General features: G+C 41.9%; 1 protein-coding gene across 4 annotated transcripts in view; it reads left to right on the forward strand.

The window, feature by feature from the left end:
- nfatc1 (nuclear factor of activated T cells 1) overlaps positions 1-26316 on the forward strand; it is a 180228-nt gene that overhangs the window by 74117 nt on the left and 79795 nt on the right. For all 4 annotated transcript variants that reach the window (XM_008108767.3, XM_008108765.3, XM_008108766.3 and 1 more), the window contains exon 4: positions 23886-24088. In XM_008108767.3, the coding sequence (XP_008106974.3) occupies positions 23886-24088 (203 nt within the window). The remainder of the gene's footprint in view (positions 1-23885; positions 24089-26316) is intronic.

Here is a 26316-nt window from a genome sequence, read left to right on the forward strand (position 1 = left end):
GACGAAACAGACTGGTCCAGCCACCGATTTCTGCCTCAACAAAATATATAGACCAGTGGTTCACAACCCGTGGGTCCCCAGGTGTTTTGGCCTACAATTCTCAGAAATCCCAGCCAGTTTATCAGCTGTTAGGATTTCTGGGAGTTGAAAGCCAAGACATCTGGGGATCCACAGATTGAGAAACGCTGACATAGGCTATAATCCAACATAGAGATAGATTTGGTAAAAATCTATGTTGATTGAATTATATTTGTAAATAGTCTTATCCATGAGTTCAACATTACATGAATTGCACAAAATTCTAGACTGAATCTTTGGAATTACAACTTTTAAAAGAAGTGTTATGGAGTTGCACTCATTTCTGCATTTTGCATTTATAATTCACCATCCAATTTATCCACTTCCCCCACATGCAGTTTCAGACATCTAAGCAATAACTTCATTACAAGATGTTATGATTATGCTTCAGTCTTTCCCAGTACTAACCATTCTCCATATATTTACAGAAATTAAACCTTTGAATGTAGCTCCTTGCTATTTCTCTCTTGAAACAGCAACATACTTTTAAACACCAAGCTTCCTTTTGTCAGGAGATTTTGAATGCTTCAGTGTAAAATGTTCTATGGAATCAAGAAGATTTATAGAAGGAGATATAGTCTTCCAGATTATCTTGACCCAAAATTTGAAGATCATAACAAACCAACACTTTGAATTGTGTTTGGAAACATCTGCCAATTCTGTTTGTTGGAACTAACAAAACAAGATTTGCCAGGCAGCTCTTACAATTTTGGATACCTCTGGAAGACAAAGGGTGTGTAGAAGGCAGATGACAAACCATTTAGGAATGCTTCAGGAGTGTGGCCATGATTTCACATGATACTGTTTTCACTGTGTTTTCACTGATACTGTTTGTTGTGTACATCTTTAGAGTCTTAAAGCAATTTTTATTGTTTAAAATATACTAATTATTTCTGGCATATTGATGTACGTATATATGTATTTTATTTCATTTACAAGCTGCCTTTCTGCCAGAGTGGAACCCAAAGTGGCTCACACAAAGAATCAGTTCAAACCTAACCTCTAAGGGCCTTTCTACACATTCAGATATCCACATCAGTGCTTATGAGGTCCAGCCCACCTTGGAGAGTCAATTTGTTTAAAAAAGTAAAATTAATCTTCCATCTCGTGAATTTTTAAAATCTTCTACAAACAAATGTGTTAGGACACCAGCGGGTATTGACCAGGACTGACAGCTCCGTATTTGGACTTGCTGTCAGGTACCACGATTTTTGCCTCACTTATTTGTTCCACATTTGATGCTTTCTGGAAGAGCCCTAAGAAGCTTCCCTAAGAGCATCTAAACATTAAAAGCCTGCTTAAAGAGAAAGGACTTTGCTTTTCAATGAACGGAGGGCAATGAGGAGTCCAGTCTCGCTTTCCCTTGGAAGGGCATTCCTGAGTTTGTGAGCAGCCACTGAGAAGACTCTCTCTTTTCTTACCAAATGATGCTATTATTGTCAAAGACAGAACGCCACAAGATCAAAGATAACAGAGTTTATTGGATAACAGAACTCAAAATGCCCGTAAAATACAAGGGCCAGGCAGTATTAGCCTTTAAAAGCAAAAAGGGGCAAGGAAAAACGTTCAAAAGATAAACCGGATTAAACCGGAGTTTAATCCGGGTAAAAACAAAACAGCTTGCTTCAGCCTGGGGATAAACAAAACAGAAGTCGGGGAACAAAGTGTTCAAAAGAATGCAATTAATTGGCAGCAGATTCCTCTCTGCTGCCAGCACTGTGCTTTGAGTAACTTGAATCACTCCTCCACACAGCAGGCAAGATTTCCAATACACACAGATCAGCCGAGGAATGAAGCAGTAGAGTAGACCCAGTTCCTTTCCGTAGTTCAAGCCAGAAGCAGACGTTTGTAGTTTCACCAAGTCCGAGTAGGGGGAAGTCAAGCCGTGGTCAGTTCAGTCCGAAATCCAAAGCAGGAGATGGCGTCCGTCAAGAAGACGACGGAAGGTCAAAGGTATCAGCACACGAAAACACACCAGTCTTCAGGAAAGCGTCCCACACAGATCCCAAGCGTTCGTCCAGATTACCTTGCCCAACGCAATTTGCAATTGCTCCCAAGCCTCATTTTATGCCAGTTACAAATCCTCATCACTATCAGCTGCCCTCCTTAACCCGGGCGTTTCCTCATCACTTTCCTCATCAGAGCTGGAACACCTCTGACTACGCCCCACAGCATCCCCAGCTGTGGATCCCGTCCCATCCCTCCAGCTTGTCCATGGGTCTAATCCTGAAGGTCCCCATTCATCTTCCATCCCATCATTGCCAGTGGCACCCAATTCCTCCCTCACCCGAGTCCAATCCATCTCATCCTCCTCCGAGCTAACCAGCCCCTCCTCCATTCTCTCCGTAAACCCCTCAAAAGACTCTTCGTCAGATGGTGCTGCAAAGATATCTCGCAGTCTCTTTCTTTCTCGCTCCTCGAGAGTATCTGACTCTCGAGGAGTCTTACGCCCACGTCTGCCAGTAACAGAGCCATGAGGCTCAATCATAACACTATCCCCTCTCACAAAGGCCCCCTCCCCCGAAGGCGGAGAGGTGGCAGTGATACCCTCCGCTATAGCACCACGACGACTGGAGGTATCTAATTTTAACAGTGAACGATGGAAAACTGGATGGACCTTTAAACTAGACGGTAAACGCAAACGAAACGCAACAGAAGAGATCTTTTTAACGATAGGAAAGGGACCCAAATACCGAGGCGCAAACTTTCCCCCAGCCTGTTTAATATGTTTGGAAGACAACCACACCAAATCCCCTTCTTCCAACTCCTCCCCTGCCTGCCTGCGGCGATCGGCCTGAGTCTTTTGCGTTGCCTTAGCTTCCAACAGTAAGCGACGGGCAACATCATGCAACGCAGCCATTTCCGAAGAGCGGTACACAGGGTCAGAAGAGACCACATTGGTCGACGGCGCCACACCTCCCCGTGGGTGAAAACCATACGTTACCTCAAATGGCGTATGCTGACTAGACGTGTGCACCGCATTGTTGTAAGCGAACTCCGCCACCGGTAGCCACTTCACCCAAGCAGTGGGTTGATCTAAACAAAAACAACGTAAATATTGCTCTAAGAGCCCATTAACCCGTTCCGACTGACCATCCGTTTGCGGATGAAACGCAGAAGAAACGTTTAACTTAGTACCTAAGCACTCATGGAAGTGTTTCCAAAAGCGTGACACAAATTGCGGAGCCCTATCCGAAATAATCACCTCGGGAGCTCCGTGCAAACGATAGATGTGCTTAGTAAACAGTAAGGCCAACGTAGGGGCCGCCGGAATGGTTGAACAAGGAATAAAATGAGCCAGTTTGCTAAATAAATCCACCCCCACCCAAATACAAGTATAACCCCCAGACTTAGGCAAATCCGAAATAAAATCCATGGAAATGATTTGCCATGGCCTCTCAGGAACAGGTAGAGACGACAACAAACCTCTAGGGCGCCCAACAGGCGTCTTACTCTGCTGGCAAACAGCGCAGCTGTCACAAAAGCGCAGAATGTCTTGCCGCATCTTTGGCCACCAGTAGCTCCTGGTGATAAGCTGCACGGTCTTGAACCTGCCAAAGTGCCCAGCCATGGGCTCGTCATGGTGGGCTCTAATCACCTCCAACCTGAGGGCCCCCACTGGTACATAGACCTGCCCCCTGCATACCAATACTCCGTCTTGATCTTGTAGATGAGGCAGTATTGTACGGTTACCTGCTGATAACAGCATAAGTTGCTCCTGAGTCCACACATCGTCCCTCTGAGCCTCAAGGATCTGGTCATGTAACCCGAGCTCATTATCTACAACACATAGAGAGGCAGTAGGCAAGATGGTCTGACATACTACCTGCTCATTGGTCTTAAACTCCGGCTTGCGGGACAAGGCGTCGGCCCGCAAGTTTGCCTTCCCCTCCACGAACTGCACTTTGAAGTTAAACCTGGAGAAAAACAAAGCCCATCGGATTTGACGCTGGTTTAACTTTTTTGCTGTTTGCAAGTGCTCCAAATTCTTGTGATCAGACCTGACCACGATTTGGTGCCGCGCCCCTTCTAGCCAGTGCCGCCACACCTCAAACGCCACCTTAATCGCCAACAACTCCTTCTCCCATATGGTATAGTTCTGCTCGAAGGGTGTTAGTTGCCGCGAGTAAAATCCACAGGGACGCAAGGTCCCTGAGGAATCTTTCTGAGACAATACAGCCCCCAACGCGTAGCTAGAAGCGTCCGCTTCTACCACGAACGGTTTGTCAACATCAGGATGTGTTAGTATGTTGTCTGATTGAAAGCTAGACTTTAGTTGTAAAAACGCGTCGTGAGCTTCCCGCCCCCACACAAATGGCTGTTTCTTACGCAGGAGCTGCGTCAAAGGCACCGTGAGCTTTGCAAAATTCGGAATAAACTCCCGGTAGTAATTAGCGAATCCTAAGAACCTTTGCACATCTTTCTTAGTCTTAAGCTCCTGCCATGAGTTGACGGCGTCAACCTTATGTGGGTCCATTTTAAGTTCCCTACCTGACACTACATGACCTAGGAACTCCACTTCAGGCACATGAAAGACGCACTTGGAAGCCTTGGCGAAGAGCCCATTAGCCCGCAGACGGTGCAGAACCTGCTTGACATGTTGACGATGTTCTTTCTCGTCCTTAGAAAAAATCAAGATATCATCCAAATAAATCACTAAAAATTGGTCAATTAGGTCCCTAAACACATCGTTCATGAACCTCTGGAAGACCGCAGGCGCATTGCAAAGTCCGAAAGGCATGACTCGGAACTCGTGGCATCCGAAGCACGTGTTAAATGCCGTCTTCCATTCATCACCTTCCCGTATTCGGATTAAGTTATACGCCCCCCGCAGGTCAAGCTTGGTAAAGACCTTAGCCCCTTGCACCCTTGATAACAGTTCCGAGATTAAAGGCAGCGGGTACCTATCCCGAATGGTGTATTTGTTTAGGATCCGATAATCGCAGACCAACCTAAGTTCCCCAGTCTTTTTGGCTACAAAGAATACCGGTGCCGCAGTTGGAGAGCTAGATGGGCGAATAAACCCCTTGGCTAAATTTTCATCTAGGAACTCTCACAAAGCTTGCCTTTCCGGTACAGTCAAGGCATACAGCCTTCCTGCTGGCAATTTCGCACCTTCCGCTAGCTTAATGGCGCAATCATATGGCCTGTGCGGCGGTAACTTGTCCGCTTCTTTTTTACAAAATACATCAGAGAACTCCCCATACTCAGCAGGCACTCCCTCCATATCAGATTGAGAAACGTTCAGAGTGCAACAATCCTGCCTCTTTAAGGTCAACTTACGCGTCACCCAATCTACTTGTGGATTTACTACAGCTAGCCAATCCATCCCCAGGATCACATCGTATCTGGGCAAGCTTGTAATATCCCACACAAACGTTCCCGTTACTCCCTGCACCTCCCACATTACTGCTGAGGTCTCATGGTTAACCACCCCAGTCTCCAGCAGTCTCCCATCCGCTCCTTCCACCCACACGTCGCATGCCTTGCGCACTCTAGGAATGCCATGCTTCCTAGCAAACTCAATATCCACGTAAGAGACCGTAGCCCCTGAGTCCAGCAGTGCCAAAGTAGAAACAAGTTCCTTTCCCCCAACAGATAATGTAATGGGTACGAAAACATGCTTCCTCCCCTCAGTTGACTGCTTTAGTAGCCCTAATGCGTTGGACTCACGTCGCACTAGGGCTGGCCTTTTCCCAAAAGCTGGGAAGGTTTCACATTACAGTTTTTGGCAAAATGCCCAGCATTCCCACAGTACAAACACAACCCCAGCTGCCTCCTGCGGTTCTTTTCTTCTGTAGACAGCTTTTTAAAGACCCCAAGCTCCATAGGCTCTTCCCCCATCACCACAGGTGCCCTGGTTACATGTATAGGTGGCGCACACATTGCTTTCGAGTGTTTACGGGACTCGAACCTGGCGTCCAAACGCAGCACCTTAGCTACTAAGGCATCCCAATTCTCAGCCGGCTCCAAGCGTGCTAATTCATCCTGGAGATAATCACTTAACCCAGCAGTAAACAAAAGCATGAATGCATTTTCCCCCCAGTCCAGCTGGTGGCGATACAAATTAAACTTATTTAAGTAATCCAAAACAGTCCCCTTTCCCTGTTTCAACCGATACAGAGCCCACCCAGCATTCTCCGTGCGGAGAGGGTCCTCAAAAGTGTCAGTTAGTAACTTTTTGAAATTATTCAAATTGTCCTTGACTGGGTCATTTCCCAAAATTAAATTAGTGGCCCATTGTCCTGCAGGACCAGTCAACAAACTCAAAATAAATGCCACCTTGCTAGTGTCTGTAGGGTAAGCATGAGCACTGAGCTGGGAAAAATAAAGCTCAACTTGTGCCAAAAAAGTTGGCAACTTGCACCTGGTTCCGTCAAAGCGTTCAGGAGTCAAAACATGTCCTTTAACAGCATTAGCTGTTTGACTGACAGTAAAGGCCGTTTGTAATTGATCGAACTTAGCCCTTAACTCATCCATCGTCTTCCTGACGGGATTTATTACTGCAATAAACCTTTTTTTATGGCGTTGGGCAATCTGTCAAAGACAGAACGCCACAAGATCAAAGATAACAGAGTTTATTGGATAACAGAACTCAAAATGCCCGTAAAATACAAGGGCCAGGCAGTATTAGCCTTTAAAAGCAAAAAGGGGCAAGGAAAAACGTTCAAAAGATAAACCGGATTAAACCGGAGTTTAATCCGGGTAAAAACAAAACAGCTTGCTTCAGCCTGGGGATAAACAAAACAGAAGTCGGGGAACAAAGTGTTCAAAAGAATGCAATTAATTGGCAGCAGATTCCTCTCTGCTGCCAGCACTGTGCTTTGAGTAACTTGAATCACTCCTCCACACAGCAGGCAAGATTTCCAATACACACAGATCAGCCGAGGAATGAAGCAGTAGAGTAGACCCAGTTCCTTTCCGTAGTTCAAGCCAGAAGCAGACGTTTGTAGTTTCACCAAGTCCGAGTAGGGGGAAGTCAAGCCGTGGTCAGTTCAGTCCGAAATCCAAAGCAGGAGATGGCGTCCGTCAAGAAGACGACGGAAGGTCAAAGGTATCAGCACACGAAAACACACCAGTCTTCAGGAAAGCGTCCCACACAGATCCCAAGCGTTCGTCCAGATTACCTTGCCCAACGCAATTTGCAATTGCTCCCAAGCCTCATTTTATGCCAGTTACAAATCCTCATCACTATCAGCTGCCCTCCTTAACCCGGGCGTTTCCTCATCACTTTCCTCATCAGAGCTGGAACACCTCTGACTACGCCCCACAGCATCCCCAGCTGTGGATCCCGTCCCATCCCTCCAGCTTGTCCATGGGTCTAATCCTGAAGGTCCCCATTCATCTTCCATCCCATCATTGCCAGTGGCACCCAATTCCTCCCTCACCCGAGTCCAATCCATCTCATCCTCCTCCGAGCTAACCAGCCCCTCCTCCATTCTCTCCGTAAACCCCTCAAAAGACTCTTCGTCAGATGGTGCTGCAAAGATATCTCGCAGTCTCTTTCTTTCTCGCTCCTCGAGAGTATCTGACTCTCGAGGAGTCTTACGCCCACGTCTGCCAGTAACAGAGCCATGAGGCTCAATCATAACAATTATGGTGGTGAGATGAAGAGACAACCTTCCCTTGTGGGTCTTAAGACTCTGGTGGCAGTTTCATGAAGGTACATATGGCGAGAGGCATTTGCTTTTTGCCTTTAAAAAAATTTGACCTAAAGAAACAAAAAAAATTGGTCTGGAATACATTCTCTCACATTCTGCTTCTGCTGTTTTTACGTACACATTCACTGAAAATTAAATGAAATTATATATGTTTCAGTTTTGATGGAATATACAGTCTTCCAAATTCTTCATATGCGTGGTGAGGTCAGAGCTGTAGTTCAATTTTGTACTGCCTCAGCTGTTTCAGTTTTTCTCTGCAAAATTCTCATAAATTGCTGGTCATATTTTCTCATTGCCTTCTTCATCTGGAACCATTAACATATGTGTATAATTCTTTTCTTATATCGAAGACAGAAGTGTATTTTTCACTTTCAAAAATAGTGCAACAAACTGTTTGTTGACATCTCTTTGGCCTTATCTTTTAGCTGTCTCCCAGTCACACCCAACATCTTTGAAATGGAGTAATAGCTTACTGTTGTTCCGAAACCCTCTCAAGGCCTTAACATTTCCAGGCCTGCTGATAGTTTGCTCTAGTTGCCTCCAGATCAGAAATCACATGGTATTAAACACACAGGAGATCAGATAAAAATACTGAAAAGGAGTTCCCCTGTCTCTTGGGTCTTGGCTTCATGTATATCCTGGCTGTAAAACAGGCATGGGCAACCTCTCTAGACCAGTGGTTCTCAACCTGTGGTCCCTAGATGTTTTGGCATTCAACTCGCAGAAATCCTAAAGGCGGGTAAACTAGCTGGGATTTCTGGGAGTTGAAAGCCAAAACACCTGGGGACTCACAGGTTGAGAACCACTGCTCTAGATAGAGAACCATTTTTGCCTTCTTTCAGACCTTAGTTGGCATCAGCCATATCTGCTGATCCATCCTCAGATCCCTCCTATTGTGCTCACGGTGGGGAAAAAACTTGCTTGAAAATAGCAGATTGCACCTGCTGAAGCATCTGGAAGGCATAATTGGCCATGTATACATGTTATTGGAGTGGGACACAGAGTCTTATAAAAGCTTCAACTAGATTTGTTTTTAGAAAGAGGAAATATTAATATTAATGGTACAATGTTCCGTTTCCAATAATGAGATTCAAGATGGTTAAAATCGTATTTTAAAACAGATATGGTCCTTCAAAGAGGTTGTACAAGCCATATAGGGGTTTATAAGTCATTGCTGGCGCTTTGATTTGCGCCTGGAAAAAAATAGGCAGCCAATAGAGCTTTGTGCTCTCTGTAGGTAACTATCTGCTTCTACCCTGGATCAGCTGAAGTTTCCAAACACTCTTCAAGGAAAGCCCTATATAGAGCACATTACAGTAATCCAAACAGGATGTAAGCAAAACAGTGGTATACAGTGTTCCCTCGCTACTTCGCGGTTCGCTTTTCACGCCCTCGCTGTTTTGTGGTTATTAAATAAACACTAAAATAATATTATAAATCATAAAAACTTATGATTTACAGTGGCGATGGTCTCAGTTGGGTGTGGGCGGCAGGGCAGAGAAGGAGCCCAAATGGCAGCGGGAGGAACAGGAGGCAGAGACTGCCTCTTTCTTCCCTCCCTCCCTCCCTCCCTCTTTCTACTTCCTTCCTAAGGAGAAACCTAGTGTCCCTACTAAGCGGATTTTCACTTATCGTGGGTGGTCCTGGAACGGAACCCCCACGATAAGTGAGGGAGCACTGTATAACCAAGGAAGCGATTACAGGCCCATGCTTTCTCCAAGCCTGCTGTAAGAGGTCCCACTATATTATTCTATCTTGATGACAGAGCAGGTTTTTAAGGAAACATGGATGAGCTTTTGTCCTGTTTTGTCTTTCAAGAACAGCCTTAAAACACTGTGGTAAGTAAATGAAAACTGCTTTTCTTCAGCAAAACAAAGTACAGCATACTCAGTGGAATAATCCAACCCCAAATAGGGAAACAAGTTGTCCAGGAACACCTGGCCTCTCTAAACGAATTCAAGTCCCTAGGGCCAGATCAGCTACATCCAAGAGTATTGAAGGAATTAGCGGAAGTTATTTCAGAACCACTAGCAATTATCTTCGAGAGTTCTTGGAGAACGGGAGAAGTCCCAGCAGATTGGAGGAGGGCGAATGTGGTCCCTATCTTCAAGAAGGGAAAAAAGAACGACCCAAACAATTACCGTCAGGTCAGCCTCACATCGATACCAGGCAAGATTCTGGAAAAGATCATCAAAGAAGTGGTCTGCGAACACTTAGAAACAAATGCAGTCATTGCTAATAGTCAACACGAATTTACCAAAAACAAGTCATGCCAGACTAATCTGATCTCTTTTTTCGATAGAGTTACGAGTTGGGTCGATACAGGGAATGCTGTGGATGTAGCCTACCTGGATTTCAGTAAGGCCTTCGACAAAGTCCCCCACGACCTTCTGGCAAATAAACTAGTAAAATGTGGGCTAGACAAAACTACGGTTAGGTGGATCTGCAATTGGCTAAGCGAACGAACCCAAAGGGTGCTCACCAATGCGTCATCTTCATCATGGAAAGAAGTGACAAGTGGAGTGCCGTAGGGCTCCGTCCTGGGCCCGGTTCTGTTCAACATCTTTATTAACGACTTAGACGAAGGGTTAGAAGGCACGATCATCAAGTTTGCAGACGACACAAAACTGGGTGGGATAGCTAACACTCCAGAAGACAGGAGCAGAATTCAAAACGATCTTGACAGACTAGAGAGATGGGCCAAAACTAACAAAATGAAGTTCAACAGGGACAAATGCAAGATACTTCATTTCGGCAGAAAAAATGGAAATCAAAGATACAGAATGGGGGATGCCTGGCTTGACAGCAGTGTGTGTGAAAAAGATCTTGGAGTCCTTGTGGACAACAAGTTAAACATGAGCCAACAATGTGATGCGGCAGCTAAAAAAGCCAACGGGATTCTGGCCTGCATCAATAGGGGTATAGCATCTAGATCCAGGGAAGTCATGCTCCCCCTCTATTCTGCCTTGGTCAGACCACACCTGGAATACTGCGTCCAATTCTGGGCACCACAGTTGAAGGGAGATGTTGACAAGCTGGAAAGCGTCCAGAGGAGGGCGACTAAAATGATTAAGAGTCTGGAGAACAAGCCCTATGAGGAGCGGCTTAAAGAGCTTGGCATGTTTAGCCTGCAGAAGAGAAGGCTGAGAGGAGACATGATAGCCATGTACAAATACGTGAAGGGAAGTCATAGGGAGGAGGGAGCAAGCTTGTTTTCTGCTGCCCTGCAGACTAGGACACGGAACAATGGCTTCAAACTACAGGAAAGGAGATTCCACCTGAACATCAGGAAGAACTTCCTCACTGTGAGGGCTGTTCGACAGTGGAACTCTCTCCCCCGGGCTGTGATGGAGGCTCCTTCCTTGGAGGCTTTTAAGCAGAGGCTGGATGGCCATCTGTCGGGGGTGCTTTGAATGCGATTTCCTGCTTCTTGGCAGGGGGTTGGACTGGATGGCCCATGAGGTCTCTTCCAACTCTACTATTCTATGATTCTATGATTCTATGATTCTAATGCAAAAGAAAGCAAGGAAGTCTTAGGGTAAACACAGTTCTTAGTCTCTGTTAAATTTCCAAATCAAATAGCAGTCTTACTTCAGACAAAGAAACAGCAATAGATCCTTAGGAGCAGTTTCCCAGATGCAGACTTGAAGCAGGCACAAGGGTAGCAAAAAGTCAGTTTGTTACCAGCAAGAGCTGACTGCACCTGCTTCTGCTTTATAGCCCTGAGTCCCCTCCCAGCTGCTAGGGCAGTTCCTAATTACTCAGCTGCATTTCAGGCAGCTATTCTAGCTGAACGACGTCTCTGCTCTGTTTCCTTTCGCCTCTCCTGAAATGTGGGTACTTGAAAAATCTTCTCCTCAGATTCCAACTCACCCTCAGATTCATGAACACTTTCCTGCTCCCATTCCTCTTCTGAAGAAGAGGAATCCCTAACAGCTTTCTGGTTCTCTGAATCTGTTCTCTTTTAACTTTTTGTATTTTTCAGTTGTCTAATTGATTTTTAGGATTCATTTAAACTGATTTTATTGTAACTTTCTTCCCAGATGCTATGATAAAAAAATGTAAATATGTTAATCTTCATCACCATGTCTTTATAAAGAAACTAGGTGGAATCTGAGAAGCAGAATGTCTGCAGTACCCGTTTTCTTAGCTATCTTTACTTCTCACATCTCACCATGTCAGGGAAACCCCAGACTCACATCGAGGCTGTTGGTGTTTTACCACTTCCTTCTTGCTTAGTTTCTTCCCCCTGAGTCACCAGGTGCTTCACCCCGATCTGCTTATGTTCATCCTGTAAACACAGTGAGGGCAAAAGGAAATGTCCTTTTGAAAGTCTTGCATGGCTGAACTTTTAAGATAGTTGCAACAAGTCTTTTACAGCCAAGGAAGAAGAGCTTCTTTTGGTAGCTGCATGGCTAGAAAAATACACTATGACATAATCTTCCATGGAAGTCTGCAGTATTCATCAGATAATGTCTGTGAAATCTAACACTGTTATAAATGTGTTCCATCATAATACTTTTCGTTCTAAAAACTGTTTTCTGGAATAAATAGGTTTTTATAGGCTGTGTTTTGCACAAACATACTAAGGAATGGTGATCAAGTGGTTTTATTACTGACATTAACAAAAATAACTTGGGGACATTTAGATACTCTCATATAGTGTCAGACGAGGGATAATTACATGGGGTGAGTATCTTTATTACAGCTAAGCATAAAGGCAAATGTATCCTTTGTGTCACATGGATGCCACAGTGTCCATTCACCTCCGGGCCACCTCATATAGCCCTTGTAGATGGGCCCCAAGTCTCAGCCAGTGTCCACTTGGACTAATGGGAAAACATCCTTTATCTACAGAATATAGGCTGCTGTATTTTTTTATTCAATTTCTTCAGTCTGCATAATAAAATGACTTGCCAAGTAGGCTTGCACGTACCTCTTCATTTTATTGGAATCACACTCCTCCCACTGGAGTTTTCAGATATTTTTAGATGACTTATATTCACTTCAGCTGCAGAGTTTAACTTGTGGCTTCACAGCATGGGAGGGAGGGGATGTCTTCAAAAAGACTCAAGATAGTGTTAGAAAAATTGCCACACAAGTAGCCTGCATCTCTTTCTCCCTCCAATGAAGATCAGTTGCCCAAAGTTATTTGCATATTCCAGGAGTTTGATCTGCTATCTAATGCACAATTACCTTGAAAAAGAGGCCTCGATAACTTCAGTGGGTTTTACTTTTCAATAGGAAATGCATTGGATTGGACTGAATTGGATTGGATTAGATTGCATGTCTATATCCAGATAAAGCACTAATGTAGATGGAAAATCCCAAATATTGCTTTGGATTCAGTTGTTCTTTCAGGCAATGTTTATTGGTGTGGAATTAACAGAGTGATATATTCTTAAAATAATGCTATTAAATGTAATGAGTGGCTTTTTGACATGCTTTACAGTTGTCCTTCCACATTTGAAGTTTAGATTTTTGAAGATTTGATTATTCATGAATTTAATTTAAAATGCTCTCTCTACGAATCTTTGGGTCATTCAATATGACTATGGTCAACTTCCGCCAGTCATGCTGGAGGACCTAGAGTTTACTAGAGAAAACACCTCTAGGTCATCCAGTATAATTCTGTGTTCATTTTCCAGTGGATGAAGATCATAAAGTCATATTGGAATATTTAGAAATTCCTAGAGCTAAATTCTCAGGTTAAAAAAGCAATTTCTTTATTTGTATTTTTTCACTTCCCCCCAACCCCAAGGAATGTGGATGATGACTATAATTCTTCTCAGTTTCCCAAGAATGTTCCCTGACAGCAGTGTTTAGTCACAGAGGATGGAAGCTGGCACCTGAGTCTTGGGACCATGTTACAGAAAGAAAGGGATAAAAATAGGATGTGTGACACATGCTTCCCATAGTGCCAGCCAGGGACAGTATTCCACAGCATGTGTGGAAAATATGCATATATATAAATATGCAAATATATTAAAAATACTTTCCTAATAAATTGGGATGCTAATTTCTTACTTCCAACATTACACTCTTGAAAATGATGGGGTTATATATACATAATGAGTAGGCCTTTCAGAAGAAAAGTGAGCCTATTCTGAGGGCAACTCTTGCCTACTTTAAAAAGCTAGGCCAACTACCTCTATAATTGTGAAAATAGGTGTGCAGTCTAAAGCTAGGTGAGTGCTAAATATGTCAATTTGTTAGTCCTTTTATGTTGTGTTTTATTAGAAGACAGCACAGTGTGGTTTATGTGGTATAATTGCAAAAAGTAAATAACATAATGCATTGAACAAAATGAAAAGAGGGGTGACAGTTTTAAGTTAGTGACATCTACCTTCTCACAAACACCCAGTGCAATGACTATTTGCTTGTGTACTTTCAATAAGATCTGCCCATCTTAAAGAGAAAGAGTGTGCATCTGTCCTGTAGAATTAGTGAAGTTTGACACGTCCTTAATTGTTATGCCTCAATGCTATGGAATCCTGAGATTTGTACTTTGGTGAGGTACCAGCACTCTTTGGTAGAAAAAACCAAAGTCCTTGTAAAACTATAGCTGACATGATTCTATAGCAGTTAAAGTAGTGCCAAACAACATTAATTCAACAACAACAACAACAACAACAACAACAACAACATCGCTGTCCTGTCGCTAACTGGACCCAAACCATGTAGATGCACCGATAAAATTATAGCTTGGTATATAATGGTGTATACAAATTCACACGTGGTTTTTTTCTGCTTGTTGGTCTAACAGAAGTGGGTGGCTAAGTGCATAATACATTTGTCATCAAACATCTGGTTTGAGTAAGCAACCTAAAGAATTGCAAGATCTTTTTTCTCCTCAAATTCAAAACTAGACGTGTTGAGAGGAAGTGTGGCAACAAATGTCTGAGAAATATGTCCTCATAAATTGTTGCAGGTTTCTTAGGCAAGACAATGAGATTTTCAAAGACATCTGTATTCTACTATGCTGTGCCAAGGCAGTGGAAGAGCACGAAGCTATGTGCTAGACTTCACTGCTAATGCAATGCACCTCCTTGCCCTTTGCTCCAGTCCTGGAAGGCAGGGAAAACCCTGTCATGTATTAGGGCAGAAGCACATCATATAAGATTTTCCAAGAAGAACAAAGTTGCAGCCCAGCCGCCTACTTGATCCTCTTTTCACCCAAACACCATATAAATGAACAAGAATAGTAAGTTTATTAAGAAAAGAGTATCTAATATAAAAACAGTTTCAAAATGCCTCTGTGAGCTAGACTTCCAGAAGCTTAACAAAGCAATGACCAACTCTGAATAGGAATCCCAAAAATCAATGAAGGCAAAAGCAAGAAAGTGTAATCCAAGGGTTGCTGCACTTAAAGTAAAATTATATCCAAATGTGTGAAAGCATGAACATGACAATAAACCAAAGGCTTGATACTTGAACTTGACTATAATCCAAAAGGCTAGAAACTTGAAACAAGATTTGTAATCCAAACAGGAGGCATGGAATTTAAACAGGAAAACAAGATACACACCCAAGAACAGAACTCCTAACTTGGAGCTCCCAAGACAGGCAACTTGACACATGAAAATTCAACGCTGAGTTCCACACCGAACAATGACTCCAATTCCTTAAGAATACTCCCTCTTGCCCATGACATAACACTTTCTTACACCTGGGTTCCCTTTGCTTATATTTTAGTCACCGGTTTGTCTCTGTTTTGCACTATCCCTTCTGATCTGTAAACTCTGGGTTATCTGTAACCCTCCTGTCTTCTCCACATTCCTTTCAGAGTCAATCCCTGGCCAATTCTCATGAGAATCACTGCCTGTTTCCCTGACAATAGATCTATAGATCTACCCAAAACATTCCCATTGTCTCAAAAACACTTTTGCTTTCCTCCATAGAAATATCAGGCTCAATCAGAAAATCTTTGTCCTCATCCTCAGAGGTTGTACAGGTCTCAGCAGACAAGCCAAGAAGTAAAGGCCGGAACAGCACTGTGCTTGTCCCTGAAAAAGGCCCCATCAGTTCAGATTGTCAGTGGCATATTGATGAGAGCTAGGAAAGAAATATAGAAAGGATAAAAGGATGGGGAGAAAAAAAGGAACATGGCAGCCCCTTTAAGAGTAATTGGTTTTTATTTTAGCATGAACTTTCATGGATATAAAGCGACAGAACAAAAGGAATATTAAAGCCTCAGGTTATAAAGCTGAGGCAGACAGATCAACCCCTAGTTGCCAGCCATAAAATGCTAGTTGAAACAACTGAAGCCTCAGTTTTTTTCTCCACAGGTGTTAAAATTAGGACCACAGCCAGGTTGTCTAACTTAAGGTAGATAGTATCACCTTGGAGCTGAGCCACAGCTAGGGCTTCTCAGGCTTTCAGAGCCTTGTTGCCACGCTATGTGACAGAGCAAGGTGGCAGCTAATAACAAGTGATTTAATGGTGTTGCATCATAGACTGCAAAAAAAAGTAAAGCCAGGAGATGTTGAAAGGATATTACCACCGTACAGGCCTTTTAAAAATATGAAACCATCTGGCATACCTCACTTACCCATTCCTTTTGACAATCTTATAAATCTTTACCAGAAAATGTAAACTTTACATCCTAGAAACATAACTCACAGCTACTCCAGGTAGCAAATTAGAAGAAAGGTGTGAATATTAATGTGTAATCAGTGTCTGAGTATATGTTTTTTTCCTTCTTGAATACATATACCTTTTAGAAAGTTACGGTGAATAAACAAATGTAGACGATGGATCTTGTCTACAGCAAACCATTGGCCCAAGGTCTCCCTTTATCCTGTACTCATGTTACAGTTGGCCATGTGCCATATTTAAGGAGGTTCCTAGAAGTTAATTAAAATAATAGTGCATTCAGTCTTTCCTATAATAACTTAATGCCTGCTTGCAGATAGGATACAAGTCCCTTGACAGTTGATGGGTAAATTGTTTCAAGAAAGAGGAAGCTAACAAATCCTCAGTTCCAAATGAAACTGCTAGGAAAAAAAATCAGGTGTACCTAAAACAACAGCTTTCCTGTTCGACTACAGGACTGTGAATAAGATATATGCAGGAGCACTGGCTCAAACTACATTCCCAGCTTCCTGCTTTATGTGAACATCCTATTACTCTTCCCAGCAATCCTGTATTTGATTAATATGGATAGGGGAATGGTGTGATCATGGATCCTTACCCACTCAAATATATGCTCCCAATTCTGAATGGATATAAATAACTAGAAGGTTATTGCTATTTTTATGGATATAAATAACTAGAAGTCACTACTGTAAGTAATCTATGTGTTTAATTAACTTCAGCAGTATGTGTTTGTATTGCCTTCTCAAACTGTAACAACCTATGTTTGTAGGCCATAAAACTAGCTGGATATGCTACTTGTGTACCTGAATGCCCTACTTCCTTTTAAAAATTTCTGTCTAGTATTAGCACTAATGGTAGCTTTTTCTCTCAGTCTTTTGAACCACAAAAGAAGAAATTCTTAGGGTAGTAAGAAGGAATACTCAAAATTTTCTCATTCTTGGTGAGAAAAGGATGATTACAATGAAAAAATATTGCTACAATAAGACCAGCAGGTCTTTTACCTTTTTTTTAGTGCAAAGAATGAAATTTGCACAAAAATCTGATCCTAGTTAATATCACAACCACCCATTTTTGTGCACAAAAGGTTACTTTTTATGCAGAAAGCTGTAGACCATTTTTTCCATGAAGAATTTTCTTTTGCGGAAGACTTCCTAAATGTGAAATAACTTTTTAAATGCACTTCAGCTCTTCTGATCTCACCTAGAGAATGAAATAAACAAAGATTTACATCTCTAGAAAACTGCCATGTCAAAGAAAAGCTCCTTAGTGCATTGTTTTGATACTAGAAGAAACGTGAAGTCATGAACCATATTAAATTCTCTTCCCATATTTGTGTGGTATCCTCAACACATTTGGTTTGCATTACTCCTGAGATGGAGGGAAGTTGCTAATGTAGTGTTTCATTTAGAGGGCCTGATGCTTTTCCTCAGGAATCTCCTCTCCACATCATCACACCTCCTGCCCCCCATTTGGAAAAAAAACCCTATTATTTCAACAACAAAAAGATGGCTTGTATTTTATTATCATTTAAAATTGTTATCTACATGGAACACTATTTTTAGTACTTCGTATATTTCTTGAAATGTTTAGCTTTGTTGTGTTGGATCTTGTGAAGCCTCCAGAGCTATCCCTGCTGTATTTTCCAAACTAAATTAAACCAGAAAGGAGCAAATGTGGTGCAACAATCTCTGTGATATTTGCTTTTGGTACATGCTGTGGTTGAAGACGGCAGGAAAAGAGGAAGATGGTATTGCAGGTGGATAGACTTATCCAAGGAAGCTATAGCCCAGAGTCTGCAAGACCTGAACAGGATAGGGTGTCGTAGAGGTCTCACATTCTAAGAATTGTCATTAATTAAAGCCAACATAGAGGTAGTTAACAAAAATGGTCTGAGTTGTAGTCATTGTATGCTTTATCTACATCAGCCCAATAACTAGGTGGACCAAAAGACATCTCTCAATGTTTAAAGTCCAGGACTGTGGACAGCAGACTGGCTCTGATGCAAACTGGCCTACTGTCCCTATGGGTCGGTGCTGCCATCCCCTTGGCAGTGCAGAAAAAACGCAATGGATTGTCATTCTTATTGACAACTGGCCATAGAACTCTGGACAGATCCTGGCCTTTGCGGGGTGCCTTGGCTGACATCAGCTCTCTGGTCATCTGCCACAGTGACAGGGATGATAAGAAAGGTAAAGGTGACCGTCCAGCCAGGCTAAATTAGTTTCAGCTCAGCTGGACTGTCTAGACTCCATCCTGCTGTTGCTATGGGTTGGTAGCAAAGCATTGAAAGTGGTTCTCATCCTGTGGGTCCCCAGGTGTTTTGGCCTTCAACTCCCAGAAATCCCAGCCAGTTTACTAGCTGTTAGGATTTCTGGGAGTTAAAGGTCAAAACATCTGAGGACCCACAGGTTGAGAACCACTGAGCTAAACATTTCTACAGCCTCAAGGCCAGTTTGGATAATTTTCTCTGAATTGGCCCTCGATCTTTTGGTACGTGGAGAGGAGCCCTTAAACCACCTTAGATGTAAGTCCTGCTGCATTCAGTGGAACTGCTTTTTATGCACATCTATCTGTTTATGTTTATTAAACGTTGAACAATCTTTCTTCCAAGGAAAATTTATTCACAGCAGCTAGAAGAAATTAATAGAAATGTTATTTAAATATATTAATACATTTAAAATACAATTAGAACACATCTATATGTTGCCATAACACTCAAGAGGTTTTTAAAACACCTTTCAATAGAAACTCGCTTCAAATTCCAAAGTATTATCTGCATTAAATAGTTTTGTTTGCTATTGAAAAGACAACAGGGATGGTTCCAGTCTTTCATTTCCTGACAGGGCTTCCACAACCTGGAAATAGCTACCAAATAGGGACATAATATGTTGTTGAAGGCTCTCATGGCCGGAATCACTTGGTTGTTTTGAATTTTCCAGGCTGTATGGCCATGTTCCAGAAGCATTCTCTCCTGACGTTTTGCCCAAATCTATAGCAGGCATCCTCAGAGGTTGTGAGGTATAACTCACGACCTCTGAGGATGCCTGCCATAGATGTGGGTGAAACGTCAGGAGAGAATGCTTCTGAAACATGGCCATACAACCCGGAAAATGCACAACAATCTAGGGACAAAACGTTATAAAAGAATAGCAAAATTCTCAAAAACCTGTTTCTTGATCTCCAGGAAACCCTGACAAGGAGAATCCTGGATTTATTCTTCATTTTTTTATATTACAAAAAATCCTATGCAAATTTTGCACACAATAAGTCCAAAACTGCCAATAATCTTTAAAAACTGTATGGTTTTAGAAGAGTTTCTTGCAGTAGGAAGAAATGTTCTAAATTATACATTGCTTCATTGAAGTATGAAACTAGTAAATTACATTCCTACCACCAAGAAAGGTCCTTTTTACATTCTCACAAATTGCCTGTAAAGGTGGTAGATTTGAAAGCAGTTCCTCCCGCAAAGATTTGAGACTGTTATGGGAAAAATCTTTTTTTCAGACAGTCAAGACCTATGTTATACAGGGTTTTACATGTGAAAATCATTACTCTGAATTATGCTCAGAAATAGATTGATATCCAGTGGAGCTGTTTTAACAAGGAAGTCATATGCAGGTTGTCACCCAACCCAGTCAACTGCCTGGCTTCAGCATTCTGCACTAAGGGAAGTTTACAAACAGTTTTCAAAAACATCTCCTCATGTTCCACTTTAGAGCATATCAACTGAGATGTAACTAAGGCATCTGTCACCATGGCTGCATCAAGCGTCTCCAAGAAAGGAAGCTGTTGGCATACTAGCCTTAAGTACTCAGAATACACCCTTGGCCACTGCCAAATCCTTATTTAATCCATCAAACACTAATTCTGGACCAGAATGGCTTCTTCAGAATTAGATCGAAGGGAGTGATCGAGTTAGTTATAATTAGCACTGGTTGCATTGGACTCCCAAACTTCAAAAGGCTTCCTCCCATGGCTTCCTGTATATATGAAATAAAATGGTAGAAAAGAGGAATGCTTGAGAGGCACCACAGATCAGCTGCAACAGCAGGAGTCCACCAACACCTTCTTCCAAATTTGATTTTCTATGAAGGCCATAAAACACTGTCTCTAATAGGTCATCTACACCAACCAGTTATTATAGTCCCAGTCTGGAGCGGAAATGCGCTGGACTGCCCCTGGAGGCCTTGGTGGTGTCCACATTCTCCATACCTATGGTGGAGAAGAATCTAAATAGCTCAGTTGAGCCAAAACCAATTCTGCCCAGCTAGATCATCACCTTACCTGTTGCCACTACTAGAAAGCTGCAAAGCTCCAGGCCATCACAAGCACCCCGTCTCAATATCAGCAAAGGAGCCCACACAATCAGGGAGAAGTAGGGGATGACATTGGACTGATGAGTGCAGGGAAAAACAGATGGCAGCAGCAGCCAAAGTAGACAACAGACCTTTCTTCATCAGATCTGGTTGTGCTGTCCACATTGTGCCCAAAGTACTGGGCTTCTCCAAAGTTGCACCTAAACTTTGCTTAGCGAGGGTTAAACCAGTCCTCTGAAGATGCCAGCCACAGATCCAGGTGAGATGTCAGAGAAAATGCTGCTACAACATGGCCATACATCCCAGAAACCACACAACACCCCATTGATTCTGGCCGTGAAAGCCTTTGACAATACATTAAACAAGTTTAAGCTGATTTACTGGAAGTCCCTGGACATTATGCATATATTCAGGAGAAACTTCTCATTCACTGTGGGATATATAACCAGTGTAGACAAACCCTATGCCACATTCCAGCTACTGACAGCTCTAGCCAAACCAACAGGGCCTTTTTACTTATTTGTTTGTTTGTTTATTTATTTACAGCATTTAGTCACCCCAAAGGGAACTCAGGCTGGATCACAGAACATACATATGCAGCTAACATTCATTGATGTTTATACACAGACGAGACAGACAATCGTACATGATAGAGCTACATATAGGCTTTGCCATCTTCGGCATCTTGGAGGCTTGTGCTCAGTTCCAAACATGGGACAGTGTTGCTGCTCCATCTTCCTGCTGAAGAACCTTGTTCGTAAACTTCCTCCATGATCTAATTGCTAGCTTCCCAGTCTTCCTGTCTTTTCTTTGCTTCCATTCTTTACTGCAACTTTATTCACCTCAAAGGAAATTTTACTTTCACAGATTTCAATGTGTAAGTTGAACTCATCCTTAGGAATTCTGTGATGGGCATTGTAGGGGCATGTTGCCAATTGTTTGGCAATCTTTTTGTTTAGTTCCCAGCAAAAATTAGTAAGCAATGTCACATAATGAGGGCATTTTAAAAGATTTAAATAATCTGTCTCACCCAGAAACCCCTGAAGCCAAGATACTGTTAGCAGCTTCTCCCAAGAATAGACTATTGGAGACTAACCGGGTGATGGAGTTCAGGGAGGGATATTTTAAAAGAGCTTCTGTCACTGTTGTACAAATGGAAAAAATATCAATTATAACTAGACAAACTGAGGTCAAACTTATCCACTGTGCCTTTGCCAACTATGGCATAAAAATTAAGTGGGATCCATGGCTTTTATCTTTGAAATGGCACTCAAGAACTTAATGAATAAGGGGCAATGGAGAAAACTCTGGGCAGGAAAAGGTGGGAAGGAGGTGGACTCTGAAGGCCATTTCAGAAAAACAGCCTCTATGACGCCTACAAGTCACTTCCAAAAGCCTCCCTTCATGCACACACAAACTGCAGGCTAGCTTAAAGTAATTGTTTTTAAAAAAAACAGTTGAAAAAATGATCATTCTATATTGTTTATTTCCCTCTAACAGAATACATGTGTGTGTGTGTGTGTTGTGTTGTGTTGTTTTTTGCTAGCAAAGGAATAGGACAAACATAAGTGGGGAAGGAGTGCCGGTTATGCCAGATAAAATGAACCTTTGCGTGCAACAGAAGGCTCCCTTTGGCAGCGTTTTAGTCGCGTGCACACCAGAAGCTTTGCCTGAGTTGTATAGCTTGCCAAGAAGTAGCCAGACGCTAGCTCAGATTGAACTACTTAGTGGAGGTTTCCCCCCTTGCTTGCCTCTTCCAATCTGCAGTTTTGACTTGTTATGTTTAGGCATTGTGTATATTATTGCTATGCAAACTCCAGTTGGATGGCTCCTCTAGCTTAAAGGAGCCAACAAAAAAGGTGAGCTGGAGCAGCAGGAGATCAGCTAAAATGCTTGACATCACTGCAGCATCGGCACATCTGTCTTCAGCCGCAGTGCCTTATAAAATGTTTCTGTAAAACATATGGTTCATTTTCAGAAGTGAGGCCTCAGTACTAGGAGCTGAACGTTGTCAGGCCTTAGAAAGTGGTGTGTTTTGTCTATCACTTCTCTGTTTCAGTACCTAAATATATTATATTGTTTTCTAAGGATTTAAATGTTATTTTCCAGGTATTGGTGGTAAAAATAGCAAGCAAAGGGATAGAATGTAGGGAACTAATAATCTGTGTAGAGCAGTGGTTCTCAACCTGTGGGCTGCAGCCCAGCAGTGGGCCGTGAGGATAAAAATCTTGTCCACGAACTTCCTTCCATTTTATTTATTTAATTTATTTTATTTCTGCTCCTTTCCGCAGAGCTGACCATTGCATTGGATAGACCACATCAGCTCTAGATTATTAAATATGGTTTTCTGTGGATGAACAGATAGCGACTACTGGATGGCATATGTTCTGTATCAGAAACTAGAGTTGATGTGGTCTATCCAATGTAATTTTCTGAATCAGCACCCCAAATAACCAAACTGAATCTAAAGTTGTTCAAAAACTGATTTGTAACCCTTTTGGTACTAATGTTGGAAAGTGGTCCCTGGTCAAAGTGCGCCCTGGTCAAAAAAGGGTTGGGAACTACTGGTATAGAGCAAGCAAATGAGAAGAAGAAATATTCCAACCTCATCGCTCTTTGTCGCCATTTCCATCACCCTTTGGTATTCGGAGAGACTTACCAAGGTGAAATCTGTGCTGTCTCCCCATGTAATTCAGAAACCTAATTTTCCAAGGCTTGAAATCATATGAAGAGCCTCCATGTGATGCTCTCTCATTCAAAAAATCCCTCTCCACATGTGAAAAGGGAAAGGTTAGTACATGTCTCCTCTTTGTGTATTTACTTTACACAGGTTGCTAAGGTTTGAATAGGGATCTGGTTTTCACACTTCCACTGGCTTGGCTTTTCTGGGGAAAACACAGACTCCATTGTTGCCTCCCATCCCCTTTGTAACCAATTCCTGTATGGAATGTATGGAGCAATGCTGTTCAAAGTCTGTCTGAAATGCCTGAGGTCTTCGATCATAATGAGACATTCTGAGTGCACCTTTTTATTGTTTCAATATTGTGTTACCAGAAAACGTGTGTCTGTGTGTGTGTGTGTTTAGGGTTGGGGGGGAGAGAAAGCTTAACAATTAGCACCTGTCACAAGTTTTTCTCCTTAAATTAGACTGCCATGCATATAAAAATTTAATAGATTCCTCTCAGTTTAGGTGTATGGTGCTTAGTAGGAGTTCTTTCTGTTCTCTTGCCAGCTACACGGTTACTTAGAAAGTGAACCACTCACGCTACAGCTGTTCATTGGGACTGCAGACGACCGCCTGCTGCGGCCTCATGCCTTCTACCAGGTTCACCGGATCACAGGGAAGACCGTTTCCACCACCAGCCATGAGACCATCCTCTCCAACACCAAAGTCTTGGAAATCCCACTTCTACCTGAAAACAACATGAGAGCAATGTAAGGCACACTTCCTCTTTTGTACCTAAATGCTTTGTACTTTTTATTTATTTATTTCCGATATTTCTACCCCGCCCTTCTCCCCGAGGGGACTCAGGGCGGCTTACACAACTGGCAGGATCACTACCAGTATACCATAATGCAATAAAATAATACAACAATTAAAATAGTTAAATAACATAGTAAAATACAATATATAAAAGATTTAACACAGTGCAACGCCGGATATATATGCCAGTCATCCATCAGACCTTGTGCATCAGACCTTAAAATTTATTATTAATTTTAATAATAATAATAATAATAATAATAATAATAATAATAATAATAATAATACACTTTATTTATTTTTTTGGGCACAGTTTTCAGCACAATTTGAAAAAGTTACATTTAGGGGGGGGGGGTGCATCTCCTAGAATCATACAGCCAGCATGACCACAAAGGTATCAACCGAAGAAGATTTAACTTTCCCAAGCTGTGCTTTTAATATTATTTTTAATTAATAGTAATAAATTTTATTGATTAACCCTTAGGCTGTATCATAATAACAAACCAAACAAGGCTTGATGGGACTTGATTACACTCTATGAACTAAGTTAAAATAAGACACTTATAACAATACAGTAAATAAATACAGTAGAGTTCCACTTAACCAACCTTCGCTCATCCATCGTTCTGTATTATCCAACACAGTCTGCCTCCCACCCGGATCCACAGATGTTTCTCTAGGTATCAACACGCATCAGGCCAACACGTCCAACGACAACACAAGTGCAGCCATGCTCTCAAATGAGTAGCAGACTTGTTATAAAACATGATGTTTTGGTGCTTAATTTGTAAAATCATAATGTAATTTGACAATTAATAGGCTTTTCCTTAATCCCTCCTTATTATCCAACATTTTTGCTTATCCAATGTTTTGTCAACCCATTTATGTTGGATAAGCAAGACTCTACTCTATGATAAAACTTGAATATATATATCATATTTCTTTAACACTCCTACAATTTACCCCAATCAGCTCCATATGTGAGGTTCTCAAACGTATTGTTTTGCTTAAATACAGAGCTGTTTTATATGTTATTTTTGGGTCTTGGCCACACATAAAATATGTTGTGGATGCTATTAAATCTCCCATATCTGACCATTGTCTCAAACTGATCAAATCTAGCCCAACTGACTATATCCCTAAAATGTTTTGGCATTTGCATTTTTAGATAGTTGGAAATTTGGAAGGTACATTTATAATGACTCAGCCATTTTAGGTTGGCATCCTTATCAAGGATGGCTATATCTTTTTGTGCTTCTATGTCCAAATTTCTTTGTCTTTTTTACTTGGTCACTTAAGGCACAGGAGACAGGAAGATGGTAGCTCATATGCCTGAAATCCTAAACACATACTGTAACACCTTGTTATATGCTGATGATATTTTTAATTATTTTTCATTCATTGTAGAACCCTATACACAGCCTTCTGACTAGCAGTTTTCCGTAGATTTTGTAGAATAGTGTGTTCAAGGCCCGGATAAATTTTGCACACATTTATATGGGACAACAGATTGTCTGTGTGTGTTTCCCTCTCGCGTTTCAGCCAATGTGCTTCTTTGCCATTTAAAATCAGTATATCGGTTACAGAGCTGTAAATATCGCCTACCTCAGCTACTGCTTTTAGGTTCTTAACATGACACCACCTTAGTCCTCCCAGCTATTCTGCAAAGAGCAGAATGCTCACTAAGAAAAGAGTAGGCTTATGTTTTTGTCTGTGTGTCTTTTAAGGGGAACTTTAATCAAAGACTGTTTTGAGGCTGTCACTAAAAGTTGATTTGATGTTTCTCCATAATTCTATTTTTTGGCAAGACAAAACTGCACCAAAGACAGCATCTTAAGTAGAAAACTTAAGGTTAAAATGTAGGCAGTGGAGAGAGAAAGAGTGTAAGATTGGAATTACTCGGTTTTCTTTTACTTTGACTTCTCAGGCACTTGTTCTTTCTACATAGGAGTGAATATGGCTCCCATACCTGGTGATTCTTAGAGGGCAAATAGTTACAACCCAGGCATCCCACCTTGCTAGTTCTCCACCAAAGCTTCCAAAGTGGTTTTGTATTTATCCAAAAATCTGGGAAAATGTACACACAGCTTCATGATTTGTGTAGTTTAAATTCTGAAACAATGAATCTGTATTGAGATAACAAGAACCATTTCTTAATTTTGTGGAAAAGATACAATTC

This window comes from Anolis carolinensis, chromosome 4, assembly GCF_035594765.1.
Source record: "Anolis carolinensis isolate JA03-04 chromosome 4, rAnoCar3.1.pri, whole genome shotgun sequence".
Lineage (NCBI taxonomy): Eukaryota > Metazoa > Chordata > Lepidosauria > Squamata > Dactyloidae > Anolis > Anolis carolinensis.